At 38.8% G+C, this 18,943-nt stretch overlaps 3 protein-coding genes across 10 annotated transcripts in view; all 3 read right to left on the reverse strand.

The window, feature by feature from the left end:
* LOC113679299 (atrial natriuretic peptide receptor 2) overlaps positions 1–5,767 on the reverse strand; it is a 36,333-nt gene extending 30,566 nt beyond the window's left edge. For 2 of the 6 annotated variants that reach the window (XM_027196257.2, XM_027196255.2), the window contains exon 1: positions 3,299–3,662. The gene's annotated coding sequence lies outside the window, so the exon portion shown is untranslated. Of the gene's footprint in view, positions 1–3,298; positions 3,663–5,033; positions 5,076–5,486 lie in introns of those variants that run through there. The other 4 variants (XM_089185894.1, XM_089185891.1, XM_089185898.1 and 1 more) reach the window with 4 other exon arrangements.
* Positions 5,768–6,624: 857 nt separating this feature from the next.
* Positions 6,625–8,400, reverse strand: LOC113679338 (melatonin receptor type 1A-like). Its single transcript, XM_089185930.1, has one exon. The coding sequence runs from the start codon at positions 8,070–8,072 to the stop codon at positions 7,158–7,160; it is 915 nt and encodes a 304-aa protein (XP_089042056.1). The 5' UTR covers positions 8,073–8,400; the 3' UTR covers positions 6,625–7,157.
* Positions 8,401–8,548: 148 nt separating this feature from the next.
* LOC113679339 (leucine carboxyl methyltransferase 1) lies at positions 8,549–17,843 on the reverse strand. Of its 3 annotated transcripts, none has more exons than XM_089185928.1 (12): positions 17,755–17,843; positions 16,694–16,782; positions 15,919–16,040; positions 14,268–14,344; positions 13,452–13,498; positions 12,716–12,818; positions 11,740–11,860; positions 11,215–11,262; positions 10,984–11,037; positions 10,768–10,859; positions 9,906–10,003; positions 8,549–9,634 (listed from the first exon to the last, which is right to left on the reverse strand). In XM_089185928.1, the coding sequence occupies exons 1-12, from the start codon at positions 17,808–17,810 to the stop codon at positions 9,606–9,608; spliced, it is 936 nt and encodes a 311-aa protein (XP_089042054.1). In that variant the 5' UTR covers positions 17,811–17,843; the 3' UTR covers positions 8,549–9,605. The 3 variants fall into 3 exon arrangements, with proteins under 3 accessions (XP_089042054.1, XP_027052094.2, XP_089042055.1); XM_027196293.2 differs by having other exon boundaries at positions 13,452–13,504; XM_089185929.1 differs by having other exon boundaries at positions 9,509–9,785; positions 13,452–13,504.
* Positions 17,844–18,943: the final 1,100 nt, after the last annotated feature.

Raw genomic sequence — 18,943 nt, forward strand, 5'->3', positions numbered from 1 at the left:
CGTATCCATGATAACGTGGATGTAACCTCTCTTCATTCCGTATTATTTGCCTTCTTCTTTCAAACTTCATTAAAGCCCTAAAAATTAGGAAAAATTGACGCTTTTTCTGCTGTCTGTAATCGATCTTAGACAGAATTACTCCGTGGAAATGTTTACTGAGGTAAACTTGCTGGGCATTTCCTGTTTGCAAGACTGTCTGAGATTTTTACGGACACCTGAGAGTGAGTTTATTAAAACAATTAACCGTAAGAGGAAGAAAAAGAGCGAAACGAAATGGGATTTACTTATTATAGTGTTGAAAGTCTTAAAATGTCATATTGGAGACGTAAAGACAGTAAATACAGACATAATTGGCCGTAAGTAGGCGGCGTTTTAGCCCCTTTGTTTACATTAGGATTGTGTCTACAACGAGTTACGACACAAATGTTTTTATTATCTTAACAAGAGATCTAGAAACCTCTATCCACGACATTTTTTTTTGTAAAAAGAGGGGAATTTTAGGGCATCTCAGGCTGTTGATGGTTAATACAATGCGATTTGCGCATTTAAAGTCAAACTAGTCAAGCGCAAGCGGCCAAGACTCAAATTGACATGAATTTCTTTTATTCCTTCGGGCCGAACTTTCCGAAAAACGCACCATGTGAAGGCGTACAAGTCAAAAGTTCACGAATCCGGTCACGTTCGATTGCGTCAAAGGTGAAGACACGCCAACACTTTAAAAAACACAAATTAACTATCTTTCATTACATTATATAACGTATGCTTCAGTTTCATCACTTACGTAAATCGTGACTCGCTCTCAACTGCATAAAAAAATGTTGTATGACACACATTTTTAATTCATTAAAATTCGTATGGGAATAAAAAAAAACACAGCTTAAAAGAGCGGATAAACAAAAAGAATTCGCACAACATGAAACAAAACCTTGAAAGATTAATATGGAATGCGATAAAATATTTCGAGTTAATTTACAAATCATCAGTCATTAGGAGCTCGTGTCTAATAGACGTTGTTTACTCAAGTACCTTGTCTTTTATATTTTAAACTTTTTTCGATCACAATGCGATCCATTAAGCCTGATTGAAACAATATTTCTCAAGTGGCAGTGATTTAAATAATTGAAAGCCGTAGTGGAACTCATAGCTAACAGGGATGACTAACTTTAAAGATAACATGGAACACTTATGCTGAACGGAAGTTCAAACAAAATTTCAGTATTGCACGAGGAACAGAAAACTGATGTGGCAACAAAACAAAGTGGTCTCGTTGCCATGCTTCAGTCACAACAAGAGGAAAACCACAAAATTTCATTTTCATATTAACGATAGACACCTGAATAAGAGGAATGATTGACACAAAACGACTATGACTGAAGATAGGAAAGACTGGCTCATATTGCAATTGACGAACCTAAAAGTTATTTAAATCTGCTGGTGTATAAAGTTGCAAGAATCGTGATATGGTTCGATGAAGTGCTGTCGCCGAGGCATAAACAACAATCTTCCCTTTAAAAATGCCTTTTTTTTGTTCCCTTATATTTCTATAGTTATGTGCAAATTTTACATGTCTCGCTGTGTAACTAACATTACGAATGAGAGCCTGTGTTTTGTTATGTTATGTACTTCCTTTCGCACAAGAAATTGTGGGTTTAAAAGCTTCTCGACTCAAACGCTCGTCACGTCACCTTTCTTAATTAAGCTGATGATCAAATTGCCTGGAGTTCCCACTACCCCGTTAGGCTGTCTATGATTGTCACGTACTCAACAAATCTTCTACCATCATTTTGATCGAACTGCAAACCGATCTTAAACTACGCTTGCATTAATCGAACCCATCTCAATCGTTTCTGATTCACTAATATCTATCATCAATGTTTGTTAGCTGACTATTGGATCAATTCATCGGCTTATTTCATGTAGCAAGTTCTTAATCATAATTACTATTTATTTAATTCAATTATTAAGATTTTTTTAAAGCCTTGCATGTCGAGACTTTTTCGCCGTAAATTGTCTCTCGACTAGAATTCTTCTCACTCTATTCAAGTGTCCATTCACTTCGAAGTGAAAGCTTCTCTGGGTCATGTTAAACGGACGTCGCACTTTCATCATTTTTCTTTTCGAAACTGCTCTTATAAATCCGTGAACGAACTGCTTAGGTCTATTGAAGGCCCCCCCCCCCCCCCCCAAAAAAAAAAAAAAAAAAATTGTTATAAAGCGGTATCTAAGGACCGAAGGGCAATTTTCCGAGATATTTTAAACAGGTTTTGCTCACGGTTTGCGATTATCCTGTCTAAATCTGGCTGTACGAGAGGACATCTTTGGTGTATTATTTCAATGACTTCCTTTCTAATAATACGTCGTTATTCGGAGATTAAAACTTAGCAGATCGTAAGAATTTATAAATTAACGCCAAGGAAACAAAGAAGAGCAATATAACGAAATATTAGAGTTGATTTAAGAATATGGACGCAGAAGTTTCAAACTAGTAAATTTGCGCGTTGTGGAAGGAATCGACTTTGACCGCAAGAAATTGCATATACTTTGTCTTGTTATCTTGCTGTTTTTAAAAAGAGATTGAAAAATTTAAAACTACCAAACACCTGCTGGGAGGTGACTCAGCGCCGAACGAATACTGACGACCGTCACAGTTTCAGTTCATCTGGATCTAGTCTAGTCGAAGACTCTACAATCAGCCGTCATAAGTATTTCATAAGTACTTCAACGTCATCAGAATTTCAACGAAGGCTGGTAACCATACAAGCGTCAGTTTATCTTAGTTCGGTCTAGTTGAAAGGCTACACAGTTGGCCGTCACTAGGATAACATGTACTTTCTCGATGATCTTGATATTTGTAGGAATTTAAATATTTAATCCTTTGTAAATCTTCCCATTTTCTGGCAAATTTCGGAGCGGAAACATAGCAAATGCAATCGAAAACCAAAAATCCTTACATAAAGGCGTTTGCCGACGAATTCAATGGACCTCAAACGAATCAAGGACCGTACACGAGGTTTCAAGCGAACTTGAACGTTAACCAGTTTTGTCACATTGGCGCTGACAAACACAAATTTCAACAGAACCAAAATTGCGTCAACTGTTTGCTTCCGTTCACAAGATATAATCACTAGCGAATTCATCATGGAGTTTGTTGAGGTGAACGAGCAATATCACATGGCACAATGAATTGCAAGAAAACACAGCAACAATAACAATGTGTTACTGGTGGCGCAAGCCGAATTTCCATTAATTTTTTTCGTTCCTTCCGACACGACACATCTGAATATGAGTAGCAACTTACTTGAGCGGCAAGGAAACCCTTTACTGTCTCCAATCCACGCAACAAGCACTGACAGAGGCAACCTTTGTAATCTGTGTTACGTTGTTTCGGAAACGACTGGAAGAAGACCCCCAAGAGGGAACACGCATTGGTCACGGTAGAGACTTGGTCACGAATGCTTAAACCGGAACGATGTTAGAATATCTTACAGTTTTATCCACCAAAATTCGCTTACTTTTCGAGCGACTTCACTCGCACTTAAACTCATTTTTCTCCGTGTATTCCTGTTTAAATATGACTTGTGTTCTCTAATCAATTCAATCGTGCGTGGATTAAGAATTGAGATAACCTTGATCTGAGAAGATTCCTGCTCGCTTTTTTCCTTGTGCGGGGGAAGGGGGAAAAGGTCAAGATGTAAGTGGCAGGAAGTTCCATGCGAATAAGTAATTTATGTTGTGCTACGTAACATCCTATTATAAATTTATGTGTTTGTCGCTTCTCTTTAAATACGCATACATAGAATGGTTCTTGCTGCAGCGACAAATGACTGACCTTTTATCAATTTGACCGAAGACCGAATATCAACAGATCTATCAAAGCACAAACTATATTTTCTTGCATGTATTGACAACTCGGCATTCTGGTCGGAGCCGCCTTAAACCGCAAAGACTTTCTGCTTTTAGTTTGCCAAATTCAAGTTAACTAAATTAACTACAGACAATTTTCATTTGGTATTCGGACAATTCGCCCCTCGGGCAATTAGCCCCCAATTTGTAGACAATCGCCACCAATGCGAAAACACCGAAGTTATTGATTTACCAAAGGAAAGGAAAGCTCCACTACTCTAGCTAGCCAGTCAGCCGAGTCGATCGTAGCTATCGTGGATGACACAAAATTATCTGCGGTCGAATTTATCTATTTTGTATCTGAACAATTGTATCTATAATAAAAGAGCTAACTACAGTGACCTGCAATCCTTTATACGTTGAAAAGGCTTCGTGTTTTACACTTCAATAAACCAGGAAACGTGTGAGTATTTGAACCCAGTAGTCGAAGTTTGAAAATTATTACCGCTCGACCGTAGATTTTCGCTTTCGCTGCTTACGCGATTGACGATCGATAAACTATTTTGTTTCGGTCGACTCGAGTAGTCGAGCTTTCTTCTTTTTTCAAGAAATAATTGCTTTGTGACAAAAACTATGTTTTCTACAATAATTTTGGCGTTTTCACATCAGGGGCGAATTGTCTAAAAATTGGTGGCTAATTGACCGGAGCGAATTGTCTGAGGGGCGAATTTTTTGACACTTTTTTTATTTAATTATGACAGGGGATTTTAACAAATCCGTGTCATTCCACATCTGGCAAGTATGGTTTCGTGTGTCTGGCGATTAATTAGTTTAGGCGCTGCATTTAGCTTTTAAGAGCTTATCGTTATAAAAAGCCCAAAGCTGGAAAATATTAATTCAGCACACCTCCCGTTGACAAAAAACGTTCAAGGAAAGCATAACAATTTTTTTCACAGACAACAGACGCAGCCAAGTTGGAAAAATATTTATATATTTACGTAATGTGTTGTTTTAAATTTTACTTTTTCCATTTCTTTCTCTTTTGAAAATCATTGATGTGGAAACTGTTTGCTTAATGACGACAAACTTTCATCACGATCCATAAACAAGAAAAAGACACTAGCCGTAGCCTCGCCAAGAACAACACGGCGAGATGATAATGAACGAGAGAAAGACAGTAAAGGACTTACCACTTTGAAAGATTTCGAAGTTCATAACAAATAGCACTTCACCTATTTGTTAAACAATATAATCAGTTCATAACAACAGTAATGTCAATTGAATGATTTCACAATTTACTGAACCTGTGCGCACTCTCGAAGGAGCAGCGATGTTACGCGTGAAAAGTCGTGCGGTCTGCGGAAAACACCGACTACAATAATATTAACGAACGAGTGTCCATTTATCAGAGTTACTGTTACTAAGCCACCGTTCGCTGAAGGGAATTAATCTTCCTGATATCGCATCGACATCTTCGATACTATCGGTTCACGCTACATTGATGATACACAGTTTTGCACTTAGAATTAAAGACAAAGCGCGGATGTGACAAGTTTTAATTATTATTGCCTGGTGTGAAAGTCCCTTGTTGCACCTTTACAAACGATTTTGCTCATTATACTTTCTATCGTTAGGTTACTTACCTCACACGGCTATTCTTGATCGAATCTGCGGCGATGAAATTACAATCTTCGATTACTGTACATGTACGCGACTCTTCTCAATCTAAACAGAGTGGGAACTCCAAAACAGTGACAATCTTCGGACAAGAAAATGGGTTTGAACTAATCAACTCACACCAAATCGAAGTCTACTGATTCAATTGAAGTAACAAACGGGGGAGTGAGGATTACATTAGGTTAGAAGATCAAGCAGACTTCCAAAATTTCTTGTTAACAGCAAGTGTCCAACATGAAATATAATCGTGTTCCGAAATTGCACTGATTCATGGGAACAAAAATCTGTTGTAACCCTTTCCTGTTAAGGCCAGTCTGTTTCAATCGTGGTGAACATAGGTGATTGTGAAAAAAGGCGTCGCATTCTTTGTGCCAATTACACTGTTCGATCACCGCGTAAATTCATACCTTGATTCTATGAGAGGTTTTCTGTTCATTTCACCGGCTCAAAGTAGTAATCATTGAATTTGCTTTTGAAAGGCATTTACGATATTGACCGAGTTTGTGTAAAATTTTGTTTTGTACATTCGAGATTTGCGGTATCTTAGACGATAGCGCGCGGCCAGAACCTCGTCTTCGATAAAAACGTATCTTTAGTTGTTGGGTTGACACAAGTTTAATTTCATTTAGTTTCTGTGAACAAGAGGAATATCGCAAGACAACTTAAGGGTAGAAGTAGTTTGTGCACTACTAAGACAAAGGAAACTCAAATTTTAGCGATAGTGGATAAAAAATCCTTTCCTTATTTAAAGATTCAGTGGTTGAGTCCATGCTCCACATACCTGATAAAACCAACAAGGAGAAAACAAATAGCTGTTTTTCATCTTGTCGGTGCGACATTATTCAAACTGATTGGGGCCCGGATAATTCTTTTGCCTTTTCTTTCCTTTCTTCCTTTTATCCGTTTATTTCCCACTCCTCCCCTTATTTCCCACTCCTCCCTTTATTTCCCACTCCTTCCTTTATTTCCCACTCCTCCTTTTCCTTTCTCTTCCTTTTCTTTCTCCTACTTTCTTTCCTTCGCCTTTTATTTTTTCTGTTCAGTTACTTTTTCTTCTCCCTTTAATTTTTTCTTTTCGATTTTTTCCTTCTTTCTTAGTTTTTTTTTTCATTTCCTTTTTTTCCCGCTAAAATGGAACTCAGGGGTTTGTTAAGTGAAGAACAAAGGGGGGAGGGGATGGGGGAGGAGTTAAGCGGGGAGGGCCTGGTTAATAAATATGCGTTATTGACCAAGCGTGAGGTCAAGACGGCTGGATATTGGCCAAGTTCTCTTCTTTTTGAGTTTTTAAGGACAGAGACAAAGTCGAGGTCGATAAAAATGCAAAAGAGAACAACGCTAATATCCAGCCATCTTGACTGAACAAGTCTGGTCAATAAGGGACTTATCATACGTGCAGCCAAAAGATTTAGCTTTATTCAGAATCACGAATGTCTTTCATGTTTTCTTCTTTTTTTTTTTTTGACTTTCATCTGCCGTTTTTGGCGTCTTCATCACCGACATTGTCCGAGAATAATGAACTTTGTAAGTCCGCTCGGCAACTCCGTTCTGTCAAGATGGGTCCATCTTTGCCGCTCGGGTAGCCAATCAAGACTCACTATATATATTGCCCACGGGCGCTGCCAGCAATATCATAATGTTTATTCCTGATCAGCTTTTCGACACCGCAGTATTTTCAGAAATTCCTTCCTCATTGATCTATTCATGGCGCCATATATCAAAGGATTAATCCACGCACTAGCATAGGCGAACATCGAAGGCACAGACAGAGCCGGCTGATTAACCCACCGAACTAATATTTCAAAGACACTTAAGGGAAGCCAGCACACACAAAAGCCAATTACTAAAGCAAAAAGAATTCTGCAGGTGCGGAATTCTTCTGCGCGAGTGGTAGTCGCATTATTCTGTCGTAATGAGGGTATAACAGCAATATTATGGTGCCTTACAACTAAGAAAACTTTTCCGTAACAATATACGATAAGAAAAAACGGTAACATCAAGTAAAGACTCCACAGAAAGAACCAAATAATAGATGAATGATCCGGCCAAAAAGCCATACAGTACAAAAACTGAGGCTGCCATATGAAAACAACATAGGCTGTAGGAATCGAAATGACGCCTGTTACGAGCGTAAAAACAAATACGAACAAAATTGAGAATGCAGCTTTCTTTTTGGTATAGAGCTGAGGATAGCGCTGAGGTTTCACAACACAGATGTACCGGTTGAGGGCTGTTAATGAAAAAATGTAGAGTGATACACCGGCCCAAAGATATATGATAAACCCATGAAACTGCGCAAAATTGTATCCGAACGGCCACTCTCGCAAACCTGAAGCAGCGATAGAAAAAGGAATCACAGTTACTGACACAGTAATATCCCAAAGTGACAAAGCGACTATGTAGATGTTGGTTACTGCCAGTGATCTTCTCTTCCGATAAGCGGCCAAACAGACCAATGTATTTCCAACGATGGCCATAAATGAGAAGAAAACTAAAACAGTTGTTGTTACCACCGCCGTAACAGCGCTTCTCGAATCAAGTTCAGTTGGCTTCATGTTACAAGTCGTAGATCCTCAATCCAAAAAAATATTATCACACTTTCAAAATTTCAAACTTAGGTTCTTGAATGCCAAGTAATAATTGTAAACTGGGAGAGCCAACTTGTTAGTAGCTGTGTTTCGATTCTCACATCAGGACTACAAAAATCAGTTTAACTTTAAAAATAAAACAAGGCCTCTCACTGTCGGAGCAATTCTAAAATTTAAATTTCATTGTCTTGCAAGCGAAAGTGAGCTCTTGCCATGCTCTTACTGGCAAAGTTAAAATAAAGGGAAAAAAAATTTTAAGGGATAAGACCCCCTCGCTATCTAATTTTTCCTTTTTAATAACATTCGAGATAAATCTGTAATAACAACAGACAGCAAATCTCAGCGTAGGTCAACACCTATAAGCCGATATTTTGTAAAAAAATAGGAATCATTATACGAGGTAATAGAATCCAAAACATATCGAATTGTTTCCTTGATATGATGACTGCAACTTTTAATTAGAAGTTTCTAATGTTTCGTCTACTCATTACAAAGAAATACCAGGTGACAGCTACCCGTCACATTACGAGTAGTACCTCCTTTTCGGCGAAGACCATCACGCGAGTTTGATCATCAATTTTTAACATCGACTCATCCAATTCTCATCTAACATCAATTTTTTGTCACATTTTTTTAGTAATTCGCGCGACGGACTTTGCCAAAAAGGAGGGACTGCTTGTAGTCTAGCTTCTGATAAGCTCGTATAGTGAATGTTCGCCCTTGCTCGTTGTAAGAGCTTGAGGAGAAAATGACTACGGAAGGCGGGAACACTTTTGTTGCGAAGAAAAGTTCTTGTTATTTCTTCGTCATGCAGTAAAAAAAATTGTTTTCAATTATTAAAATTGCGTTCACCAAGAGAGGTCAATAACATTGACCGTGCACGTGCTTGCCATATGTTTGATACATGTGGGCACAAATAAGAAATAGCACAGAGGGTAATTGGGTTCTTGAGATATTGAGACTAGCGTCATAGTTTGTATTGTCTCGTTAAGAAATGCTCTGAACAGGAGATTAGGTTTAGCCGTTATAATAGGAATATTTAACTCTGTGAATATTGTAAACCTCAGTTCTCTCTGTGTGGTACCCAGTTTAGGAGGCTGGAGGTTCGGCTCAGGTTCTGGCTCTAATTGTGCTTCAATTTTTTTTGTTTCAGCGAGGATGGCTCATTTGAACTCTTAGTGGGGAGGGGGAATGGGGTTTGTCGGATCTTTTTGGTTGTGTCACACTAAAATTGGGGCAATAGAAATTGGCCTTTCGCGACCCCCTCATCTACAGTACATTCTAACACTAAATCAAACATGACCGGTCGACTAAACGATCGCGAAGTTATAACGTTAACTCGCCCTTATCAGACGCCTGCACTGAAGGCCTCCTCCAAGTCTGACGACGATAAAGTCCATCAGTTTGCGTGTTATTAAAATGCACTTTATTGTCAAGTATCTTTAAAAGTTCTTTAAGTCCATTTCAGAAAAAATAAATGCATTCCACAATAATTACATCCTAAGTCGCAAAAGAAATGCTTGACAAACCTGCAAGCCACAAAAAGGTGCCTTTAGGACGCATGAGGAGGAACAAATGGAAATGACGTAACAGTTAACAATCATTCACAAATGGAGGTCAATAGTACTTGCTAATCACTTCCGAACCGGCCAATCAGCGTGCGTTAAAAGCACTATTCACCTGAGTGGTATATAAAAATTATTGATATGCCATAAATTCATCACATCCACTCTCGAAACAAGAGGCCCACGGAAGAACGGAAGAACTGCAGAAAATATTTTAAACCTAACTCTTACTTACCAAGTTGTGAGGCATCATTCACGGCCCAGGATATGCAGTAATGGGAGAGAAGTTGATGTAAAAGATCCACTTCATCAAGGAATTCTATTCTCTCTATTCTGTAGAGCAACACACACGTTGAACGATTGAGTAAAAGTAATTAAAGGCAATTAACCATCGCTCCGCGAAATCCGATTTTTAGTCTTAGCTATTTACTCACACAAAGCTTGTTACTTTGCCGATCCTAACAGGATAAATGACGAGTGTCACACATGAAGATGGTGCTGGCCTTACTCACCAACGGGTTCTCTGTAGCTCACTGGTAGAGCATCAAAGCACAAACATCCGAACGTGCGGCGATCACATCGATCATATCATATCATTTATTATATATCACATCGTAGGGGTCTTTAAGGTTCTCTTTGTTCTACGCTCGCACCAAATACATGGCATCCTCAGTCAATGGACAATATTACTGTCGAGCTGGGTCAAGCTTATAAGCAACGCTTACATTTTAGGCATCCCTTACAAAAGAACTGAATAGATGAATCAATCAATCAATCCACACACTTAGGTTGTAGCACCTATACGGAAAGGTTTCTCCATCTACTGATTCCAGAACGAAGATGGTTATAATTAAAATTTGGCGAGTTTTATTTTTTTAAAACAGAGTGAAGAAAAGCAGAACAAGGGAGAAAACGAGCTCGATGCACGCGCAGCGAAGCCCAATACTTATCAAAATAGTAGTAATCCTTAGGTGTAATGACGAGTCTAGGTATCAAACTCGGGAGCACAGTTGTAGGAGGAAAGTGCTGTCCTAACAGAGCCAGCACTGTTCCTACATAACAAAAGCTATTTCATCAGACTTGAAGGTTCTACACACCTTGCTCTGTCGTTAATAGGCAAGCTGTTGTAAATACTCATCATGTCTAGGACTTCAGCTTCATCCCAGTTGTTCGACAGAAATCTTTGTTTCTGTTTAGGGAAATGTTCAATGTATTGTCATGCAAAGTTGCCATAAATTCGACAGATCACCTAAAAGCGGCATCCAATTCACTGTAGAGTCAATAAAGTTAACTCAGAAGGCAAAGTAACTCACATGAGATTCGAGGTCAGGACAGGCATTTGCTCCCAGAAGCTCACAATTTCTACCCTGAAAAGACAAACATATTCACATTTTCGCTTAATTATCCCATCCGACCATTTATAACTTGACCCTCGAGTCACCGAAAAACAGTGTAAAAAAGTTATGCGCAGTTATAACAAAATAACGGCCATCTATACAGTATTAATTTAGCCCACGATTCTAATAAATACAGATTTTCTTTACCCTAAGATTCTGGATCATAATTTGACCAAATCTGTCCTGCATATTCACCTATAAGTAAATCAAATCAAAACAGTCACATCAGTTAAATCTCATACAGGCGACCTAACAACCACCAGAGTTCATCCCAGTTTCCATGGCAATAGAACACTAGAAGTATTGGTGCTTCTTCTAAATGGGACACCGGTCCATTGCAGGGTACCCTCTTCCTAAAGTGTAAAGTGTAGTATTTTGCTTATGAAGACAACGTAACGACGCTGACCAAGCCTTACACCCGGACCTTTCGAACAGGAAACCAACGTGTTAACCTTTTAAGGTCATAATGACCATAAAAGGTCAAAATAATGAAAGTACTTGTCCACATATTGTAACTTGAAGCTGTGCCTTCTCAGGGCTCTTTACTCTGATTGCAAATAAATAAATAAATACACAAATGAATCTGTCATGGACAAAATCCTTTAACGATCCCTTGAGTGCCAACCTTTACTTTTTTCCTTTTGTTTCACTGAGACTCTAAACTACACTTACTTGTTCATAGTTTATAAATACAGCATTTTTAAAATTGGTTCCAGCCCAATTAATAATTGCTGCTGAATGTTCGGGTTCCATATAAATCAGGACACATTCTGTGATAAAAACTGTTGGAAGGCTGCAGAAGAACAGTGGAAAAACATATTAGGATTTAAAGATTTAGATATATGAAAATTCACATATTTGCACTGCGGTGGAAAGATGAAATTAGAAGATCCTCGCAGCTAAGAACACTACTGAAACTAGTAGTTGTAAGTAGGACCTGAAAAAAATTTCAGGCCCGTACGGGATTTGAACCCATGACCTCTGCGATACCGGTGCAGCGCTCTACCAATTGAGCTAACTAGCCAACTGGGAGCTGGTCAATGAATTGGGTACAAATAAACATCCGAGTGAATGAAGATTTAGTGTAAGATGAAAGATGAAAGTATATGAAGATATTAGGATTTATCATGAACATTTTCAGATGAGAATATCAACATTGCTGCTGATCACCACACACATAAGGAGCCGACGTCAAATCTAAATTTCTCGCTCAACCCCCTATATGAGGTGCATCAGAGGTTCTTTGCTGCTGCTTACAAGAGGGTCTGAATGGCTTTCACGTTAAAAAAGAAAAACAGCCGTCAGGCGTAAAATTGAAAAATTTAGTTAGTTAACCGTTAAAATGTTACTTTTATTTGAAACTCAAATAAATCAACTCTTAGTTGTAAATGGCCAAAATTCTAACCGTAAGCCGTAAAAGCTGCCGTCACATTTAGACCCTTCTACAAGAATACGGCGTACACACCGTTTCCAAATCGGCCACGACGCTCTGATGGCATTAAGTGCAGCTTAAACACGCAATAGAACCAGCCATACGAGACAGTATAGAAAAGCTTCACAGAAGCAAGAAAAACCTGACTCAAGGTAGCTATTTCAAAACTGCACTTTCTATGTTTCGTAAGAAAAATTATGTCTTTAGCATGCTTACCTTTTATCGATTCCTATTTCTTTTAGTTTTCTCTCTAATGTATCAACTTCTCTCAGATCCACAGCTAGGAGATGGTAGTGTTTAGAATGTGCTTCACTCCCTTCTGCAATTCAAGTAATGGTACCAACAAACAGTAAGAAAATTGTTGATGTGAATTACATTCGTTACAAAAAGGTCAACCTGGGCTAAGTTCTCCTCCTCTAGCACATGATAACAACGGTCGTGATCGATTCAGAGAAAAGGCGTTTTGAAAAGCTTGGAGATGCTAAACATCGACATCTTTCCATGTATTAACATTTCATTTCGCTTAATTTAATGTTAGACTAAGATGCGTTAAAAATGTCATTATTCAGTACTTTATTCGTTATTGCCATACATTTTCTTACAATTCTTTCAAATGTACAACATGCCAACTCACTTATAGAGTGGTTTGCCAGTGGTTAAGGTTAGTTTCAATCTACTACTCGATAAGGACACATGTTCATGTCACACAAATCCTTGGAGCATTAACCTCTGGGGCTTTGGGGGGTTTTTCCGAGGGATCAACGTAAATAAAAGCAATGTCACATTTTCCATAGTTGTGATTGGTAGATGTGATTACCTTGTTCTTATGACAATCACTCGCTCAAATGTTTGCGTGAAAACCGAATACGTAGCTCGATGAAATTAGTTTCACGATAGTGTCATATATATCTGTACTTCGTTAAAACACTTGACATACCAAGACAAGACCTACCAATTTTTAATCCGTCGTCTGGAGAAAATGCTTCTTGGAGTTTTCTTCTATTCCTTAAGAGAAGACAACTACACTGCTAAGAATTATAAGCACATTAGAGCAATTCCACATCAAACGTGATTATTAAGAATCTAAAGAAGATAATTTCAAGGGAAAGGCATTGCATTATTATTAGAATTTTTCTTCGCCTTTCACTTTCTACAAAAAGATACTTCAAAGATTAAAATTTAGTTAATAGCGGAGTGCAGGAAGACATGCTGTTAAAGCGAGCGCAGCCGAAAGCTGTCCGTATTATGTCGATAGAGTGTGAGCCGACGCGTTTTTGGTATTGGAGGTACGTCGTTAATACGTAGGTAGAGTTTTTACTAATACACTATTTGTGGGTGAGTACGAAGGGTGTCGGTAATGAGTCAGTACGATGTAAGCCAACGCGTTGTAGTTGTTGGTAATAGGTCGGTAGTGTCGGCCAATGCGCTTCCAGTGCGTGTAAATCCGAAGGGTTTCGGAAATAAGTCGGTAAGGTGTCAGCCGACGCGTTGTTGCCGTTGGAAGTGTGTTGTCGAAAAGTCAGTAGAGTGCGGCCGCCGCTATTTTGACGTCGGTAATACTTCGGTAATGTGTCGGCCGACACATTGTTGGTCTCCAAAATCAATGCAAAGTAAATGCAGAGGTACTTGGCCGATGCGTTCATTGGATCAAATTCTTTTATTTTCCACAAAGTTAACAACATAATTTAATACTCTGACACAAATACTAGCCTTAAACCAAAATAAGGAAACCTACGGTATTTGATCACTGGTTCGTAATCAAACTTGCCTTATATTGTAGCACTTTCTACCAGTCACACTCGCAAAATCTACTTCAACAAACAGCTTGGGTGCTAAACTTTCTTCCTTTAAGAAATCCAAATCATTCACATTACCATAAACACTACCCCAATTAACAATAGTTATTGCAGTGGAGTAATAAAACTAATTGCGATTGTGGTGATACAATTTACACAAGTGTTTATTATCAAGAAGTCTAGACTGTTGTATCATGTGGTTCTTAACAGAAAAATGATACAGAGCTCTCCAAATTCCCGGTCAATCGATCAAACATTTTAAACCAAAATCGTGTCAAAGGCGCCCAGGCAGGAGAAAAAAAAAATCAAAGATCGAATCTATGTGATGCGCGCCATGGTTTAAGCGGTAATATGCTAAACCTATAATGTGGGCTGACTTTGTTAACTTGTTTAGCTACCCCATGTTGTGTGCAACAAACATGACGTTGAACGAAAATTTTTGATCGTCTAGGCGGGACTCTGAGGTCCCCTCCATTGGGTTGATATAATATTTTGAGACTTGGCAAATATATATGTTTGACTGTAAATAAAAACAATGTAATCATAAAAGCAAGGATTGAAAGGGGAAAAATTGGCAGAAAACAATAACAAACAACAAATTATCTTTCATTTAATTTATAATTTCCAATGATCACTTTCAAAACCATATCAAGCTCCCACCTGTTAAGGTGACAACTCCTTTTGGCAACAATAGAAACTTCATAGCTGTTCAGTAGTCTGACTACTGACATGTACATTTTAAAGTTCACTTTCAATTACCTAATTAACATTCTAATGATCCTTGAGCCATGGTTTCATCATGACTGCGAATATCAAGATCTTTAAAACCTCAACCAAAATTTTCATACCTACATGTCCACCTTTCTCAACTGTTGGCCTAGCTACTCACGCGAAAATTTTTGTCTAGAGAATTACAGCTTGGTGATAGATCTTAAGGGAAGTTTCAGCTCTGATACCTGGATGAACATTGCACTACTTTCATCCAAGTTTAATGACTTGCGTAAGCAGATTAGGAGATTGATGGAGGAAGCAGCCAGAGTAGGCCTTAAACTTAATGCAAGAAAGTGCAGAACACTGAGAACTGAGTTTACTAGGAACAGGGAGAGCATTGTGGTGAATGGTGAAGAAGTGGAAGATGCTGAGGAGTTTGTGTATCTTGGAGCTCTTGCAGACAAGGAAGGCAGAGGCAGTAAAGATATTGGGAACAGACTGCAGAAGGCAAGAGGTGTATGTTAGAGGCTATGGAAGGTGTGGGCAGCCAGAGGAATTGGAAGGAGAACCAAGATATGCCTATTCAAAACTTTAGTCCAACTGGTCCTGCCATATGGTCGTGAAATATGGAAGATCACAAAAACAGATGGAAGAAAACTGAACAGTTTCCAATGCCAATGCCTGAAACAGATACTCAGGATTGGATGACAGCAAAGAATAGTAAACAAGAGAGTAGACGAAATAGCAGAGATCAATGAAATTAGCTGTGAGGTGTGAAGAAGGTGGAACTGGTTAAGACAAGTACCCAGGAGAGAGGTTCAAATATGATTTTTTTCCTCTGATTACTGAGATCTCTGTTGACGACACTGCCTCCCCCTTAATGAAAGAACCAAATCTTGCACTAGAACTCACCTTTAAAAGCCAAAAGAGGGAATCGAATCCTGCCCCAAGATTAACAACCTGACAATTGCATTCTGTTTTAGCAAGAAACTGGTCCAGCAGAGTATGCATACCTTTAACACGAGCATAGTAACCTGCAGAGAGGCAATGAACTCCATTTAATAAAAAACAATTGATAAGGTTAATCATTTGGAAAATAAATTTCACTTCATCACCTTATCATAGAAACTACAAACAAACTTGCAGTTTTGTTCAAAGATGGCAGAGATGAATTCTATCCAATAAACTCAAATTTCTCATCCAAGCAGTAAATGAAAGCAGATTTCTGGACAAAATGTTTTTAAAAAAGGTAATATCTTCATGAACCTTCATATATTTCTTTTTTTGAACCAAGACCTGCCTTAAGTTTGTAACTGGGGGCTTTGCATGTGCTTTGAAGTGCCAAGCACTGGAGCCATGCAAAAAGAGCAGAGAAGCCTTGAGAGTCATGCAACAGAAAATAGCACTAGTTTTGCTGTTTAATGCTTTGGAGCACACACCAAACAAAAAGCAGCACAGGCCACAACATGAAGCAAGTAGCAGAATTGCTTTTCCACCTTGAAGGAGGAAAAGTCTAGAGCATTTCTTCAAGTTCCCTTAACATCCCATCAGTGTCCATTTATAACCCTAGGTGGAAAGAGGTATGGTGAGGGTTAATGGCAAGTATTTTACTTAACAACACAACACATAGACCTTAGCCAGGGTTATAACATGAACCACTAAACTTCCTGTCTAACCATAAAGTTACCTCTGTTTATTTCTGGAGTCTTTCTCTCTCCTAGTTTGGCAAAGTGTTGAATGTAACCGTCTGACCAGTAACCTAATTGAACAGCAAACCTAAATCACAACAAACAAGCAAGGGTGAAATTTTTAGCAACTCCATAAAGAAATAAAATAATTATCAATCAAAGGAATTTTTTATCTAGAACTTGCACCAAAAATGAGCAAGCTTCTGAAGGACATCAAATGATAACTCCATGGTAACTTTATAGGAGGCCGTCCTCTGAGCATGGGGGTGAGGGGGAAGGAATGAAGGTAGGGGTCATGCAGGAAAGGAGGTGACACCTATAGTACCTGCAGAACTGCTAGCTAATTACGCACACTTCGGAAGAAACAAAGACACAATTTCTTCATGTTTAAGTATTTGCTCCTCAAGCATCCCATCCAAAACACTTTATGAAAGCTTTACTCAATAGTATGAGGATGGCTTCACTTTCCATTGTTTATCTTAAGAATTTTAAACATAAACCCGTGGTTGTTCAAAGTGGTCATGAGTTGCTGACTTTGCATCTCAGTCTGAAGACAGGCGGAGAAAATACGTGTCCAAAAGTCTCAGCCTCTTTTTCAGTGACTATCTTAATGTGTATTATGGGGAGAGCGGTAAAGTTTCCGCACAGCCCCATACTATTGTAAAACAAATCTGTTTTCCTAATGGCAATGTATTTTTTTTGGCACTGTTTTCTCTATCCAAGAACTGAATGCATAATGTAGTATGGGGTTGTGCGGAAATTTTACCGGGAGAGCTAACGGTTTAGCGATGACACAAACCGAAATAACAAAGCCGATCAAAGCAGAGGAAACGATCGGATGATGGCGCCCTTCCTTCGATTAGGGCCACTGATTGTAAGCCTCAGAAGCCTCAATAAACTATTCATTCAACTCGTCCCGTTAACTACAGAACTCCCACGGGCCGTCAGCTGAATTATAAGCTTAGGTTTCATATCAGGAAAGGGTGACTAAGCTTCCTGTTGAGGAGCCTTCCTTTTCCTCCTGATTATATACAACGAATCGAAAAACTGTTTTTTCTACCTCTTACAGGCCGTAGCATCGTCATTTGTGGAAATCACAGCCTCATCCTGTGACATTCTTCACTCCCGCAAACATTTAGTTGCTAAGCCGGATAGCTCCACTTATTTCAGACAGGCCGCCATGTTTAATTGCGTTGCGAATTGCATTATGGGCCATCCCTTCTGTTTCGTAAAAAAGGAAAAGGAGAAAGAAGGAAAGAAAAACATGGGAAGAAAATCGACGACATTCATTCCGAAGTTGAAAAAAAAAAAAAAAAAAAAAAAAAAATTCAGAACATTTCAATATCCCTTGGTCTTCCCTTTTTCATTCCATTTCTCATTTTAATACCTGACCAACAAATTTTGGCCAAATCTCAACCTATAATTAGTAAGCAGTCATTAAATTTATGGCCTGGGGGTGGGAACAAGGGGTTTTTTTAGGGGGGATCACGTAGTTCCCAGGGGGGAACAGAGAGGGAATCGATCACTCCTTGTCAAGAGAGTTTAAAAGGGGGACTATGGAACATTGACTGTTAATTAACTGCAAATGAGGCGGGGATTATAATAGAGAGCCTTATGGGGGGATCAGCTAATTTCAAACAGGCTGCCATGTTTATTAGCGTTGTGAATTGCATTAGAAAAAACATACAAACAAAAAACATGAGACGAAGAAAATCCCTAACCCAGGGTTAAAATTCAATCCAAGCTTCTTTATTTCTCTGTTCAAAAACCTTTTGAAGAAAATTTTTCCCTTTTCTTTTCAGAACGTCCCATCATCACGTTGATCATTAAAAAGATTTAAGCTGAATTTTCTTTTAAAGGTTTCAGATCAGAAATCAAATTTCACACAAACCCTGTATTATCATAACTCAGCTTTGAACAACCCGGCCCTGGTCTTCCTTTTCTCATTCCGTTTCTCATTTTAATATCTGACTAACAAATTTTGGCCAAATTTAACGTATGATTAGGTAACAATCCTGGGGTGGGGGCAAGGATTTTGGAGGGTTCAGGCACATTTCATCGTGCCACAAGCAAAACCCACCAACCCCCACACCCAAATGATAAATAACGAATTGTCCCTTGGAAGGGGTTACATTGCTACATGCAAAAGGGCGAATTATTCAATTGGTTCCTTTGGTTTTTTCTCCCTAAAAATCAGGCAAGAGTGGGGCTGGAGATAGAGAGGTCAGCGACATACTGAGACACACGAC

The sequence above is a fragment of the Pocillopora damicornis genome, chromosome 10 (genome assembly GCF_964200805.1).
Source record: "Pocillopora damicornis chromosome 10, jaPocDami1.2, whole genome shotgun sequence".
In the NCBI taxonomy this organism is placed as follows: domain Eukaryota; kingdom Metazoa; phylum Cnidaria; class Anthozoa; order Scleractinia; family Pocilloporidae; genus Pocillopora; species Pocillopora damicornis.

Bases quoted from the DNA above. Each gene is read 5' to 3' on its own strand.
- LOC113679339 (XM_027196293.2), bottom strand. From the start codon at position 17,810: ATGTCACAGGATGAGGCTGTGATTTCCACAAATGACGATGCTACGGCC. The intron at 16,783-17,754 runs GTAGAAAAAACA...GTTGTGATTTAG, and splicing joins GATGCTACGGCCTGTAAGAG to GTTTGCTGTTCAATTAGGTT. The intron at 11,263-11,739 runs GTAAGTGTAGTT...ATTTACTTATAG, and splicing joins TATTTATAAACTATGAACAA to GTGAATATGCAGGACAGATT.
- LOC113679338 (XM_089185930.1), bottom strand. From the start codon at position 8,072: ATGAAGCCAACTGAACTTGATTCGAGAAGCGCTGTTACGGCGGTGGTA.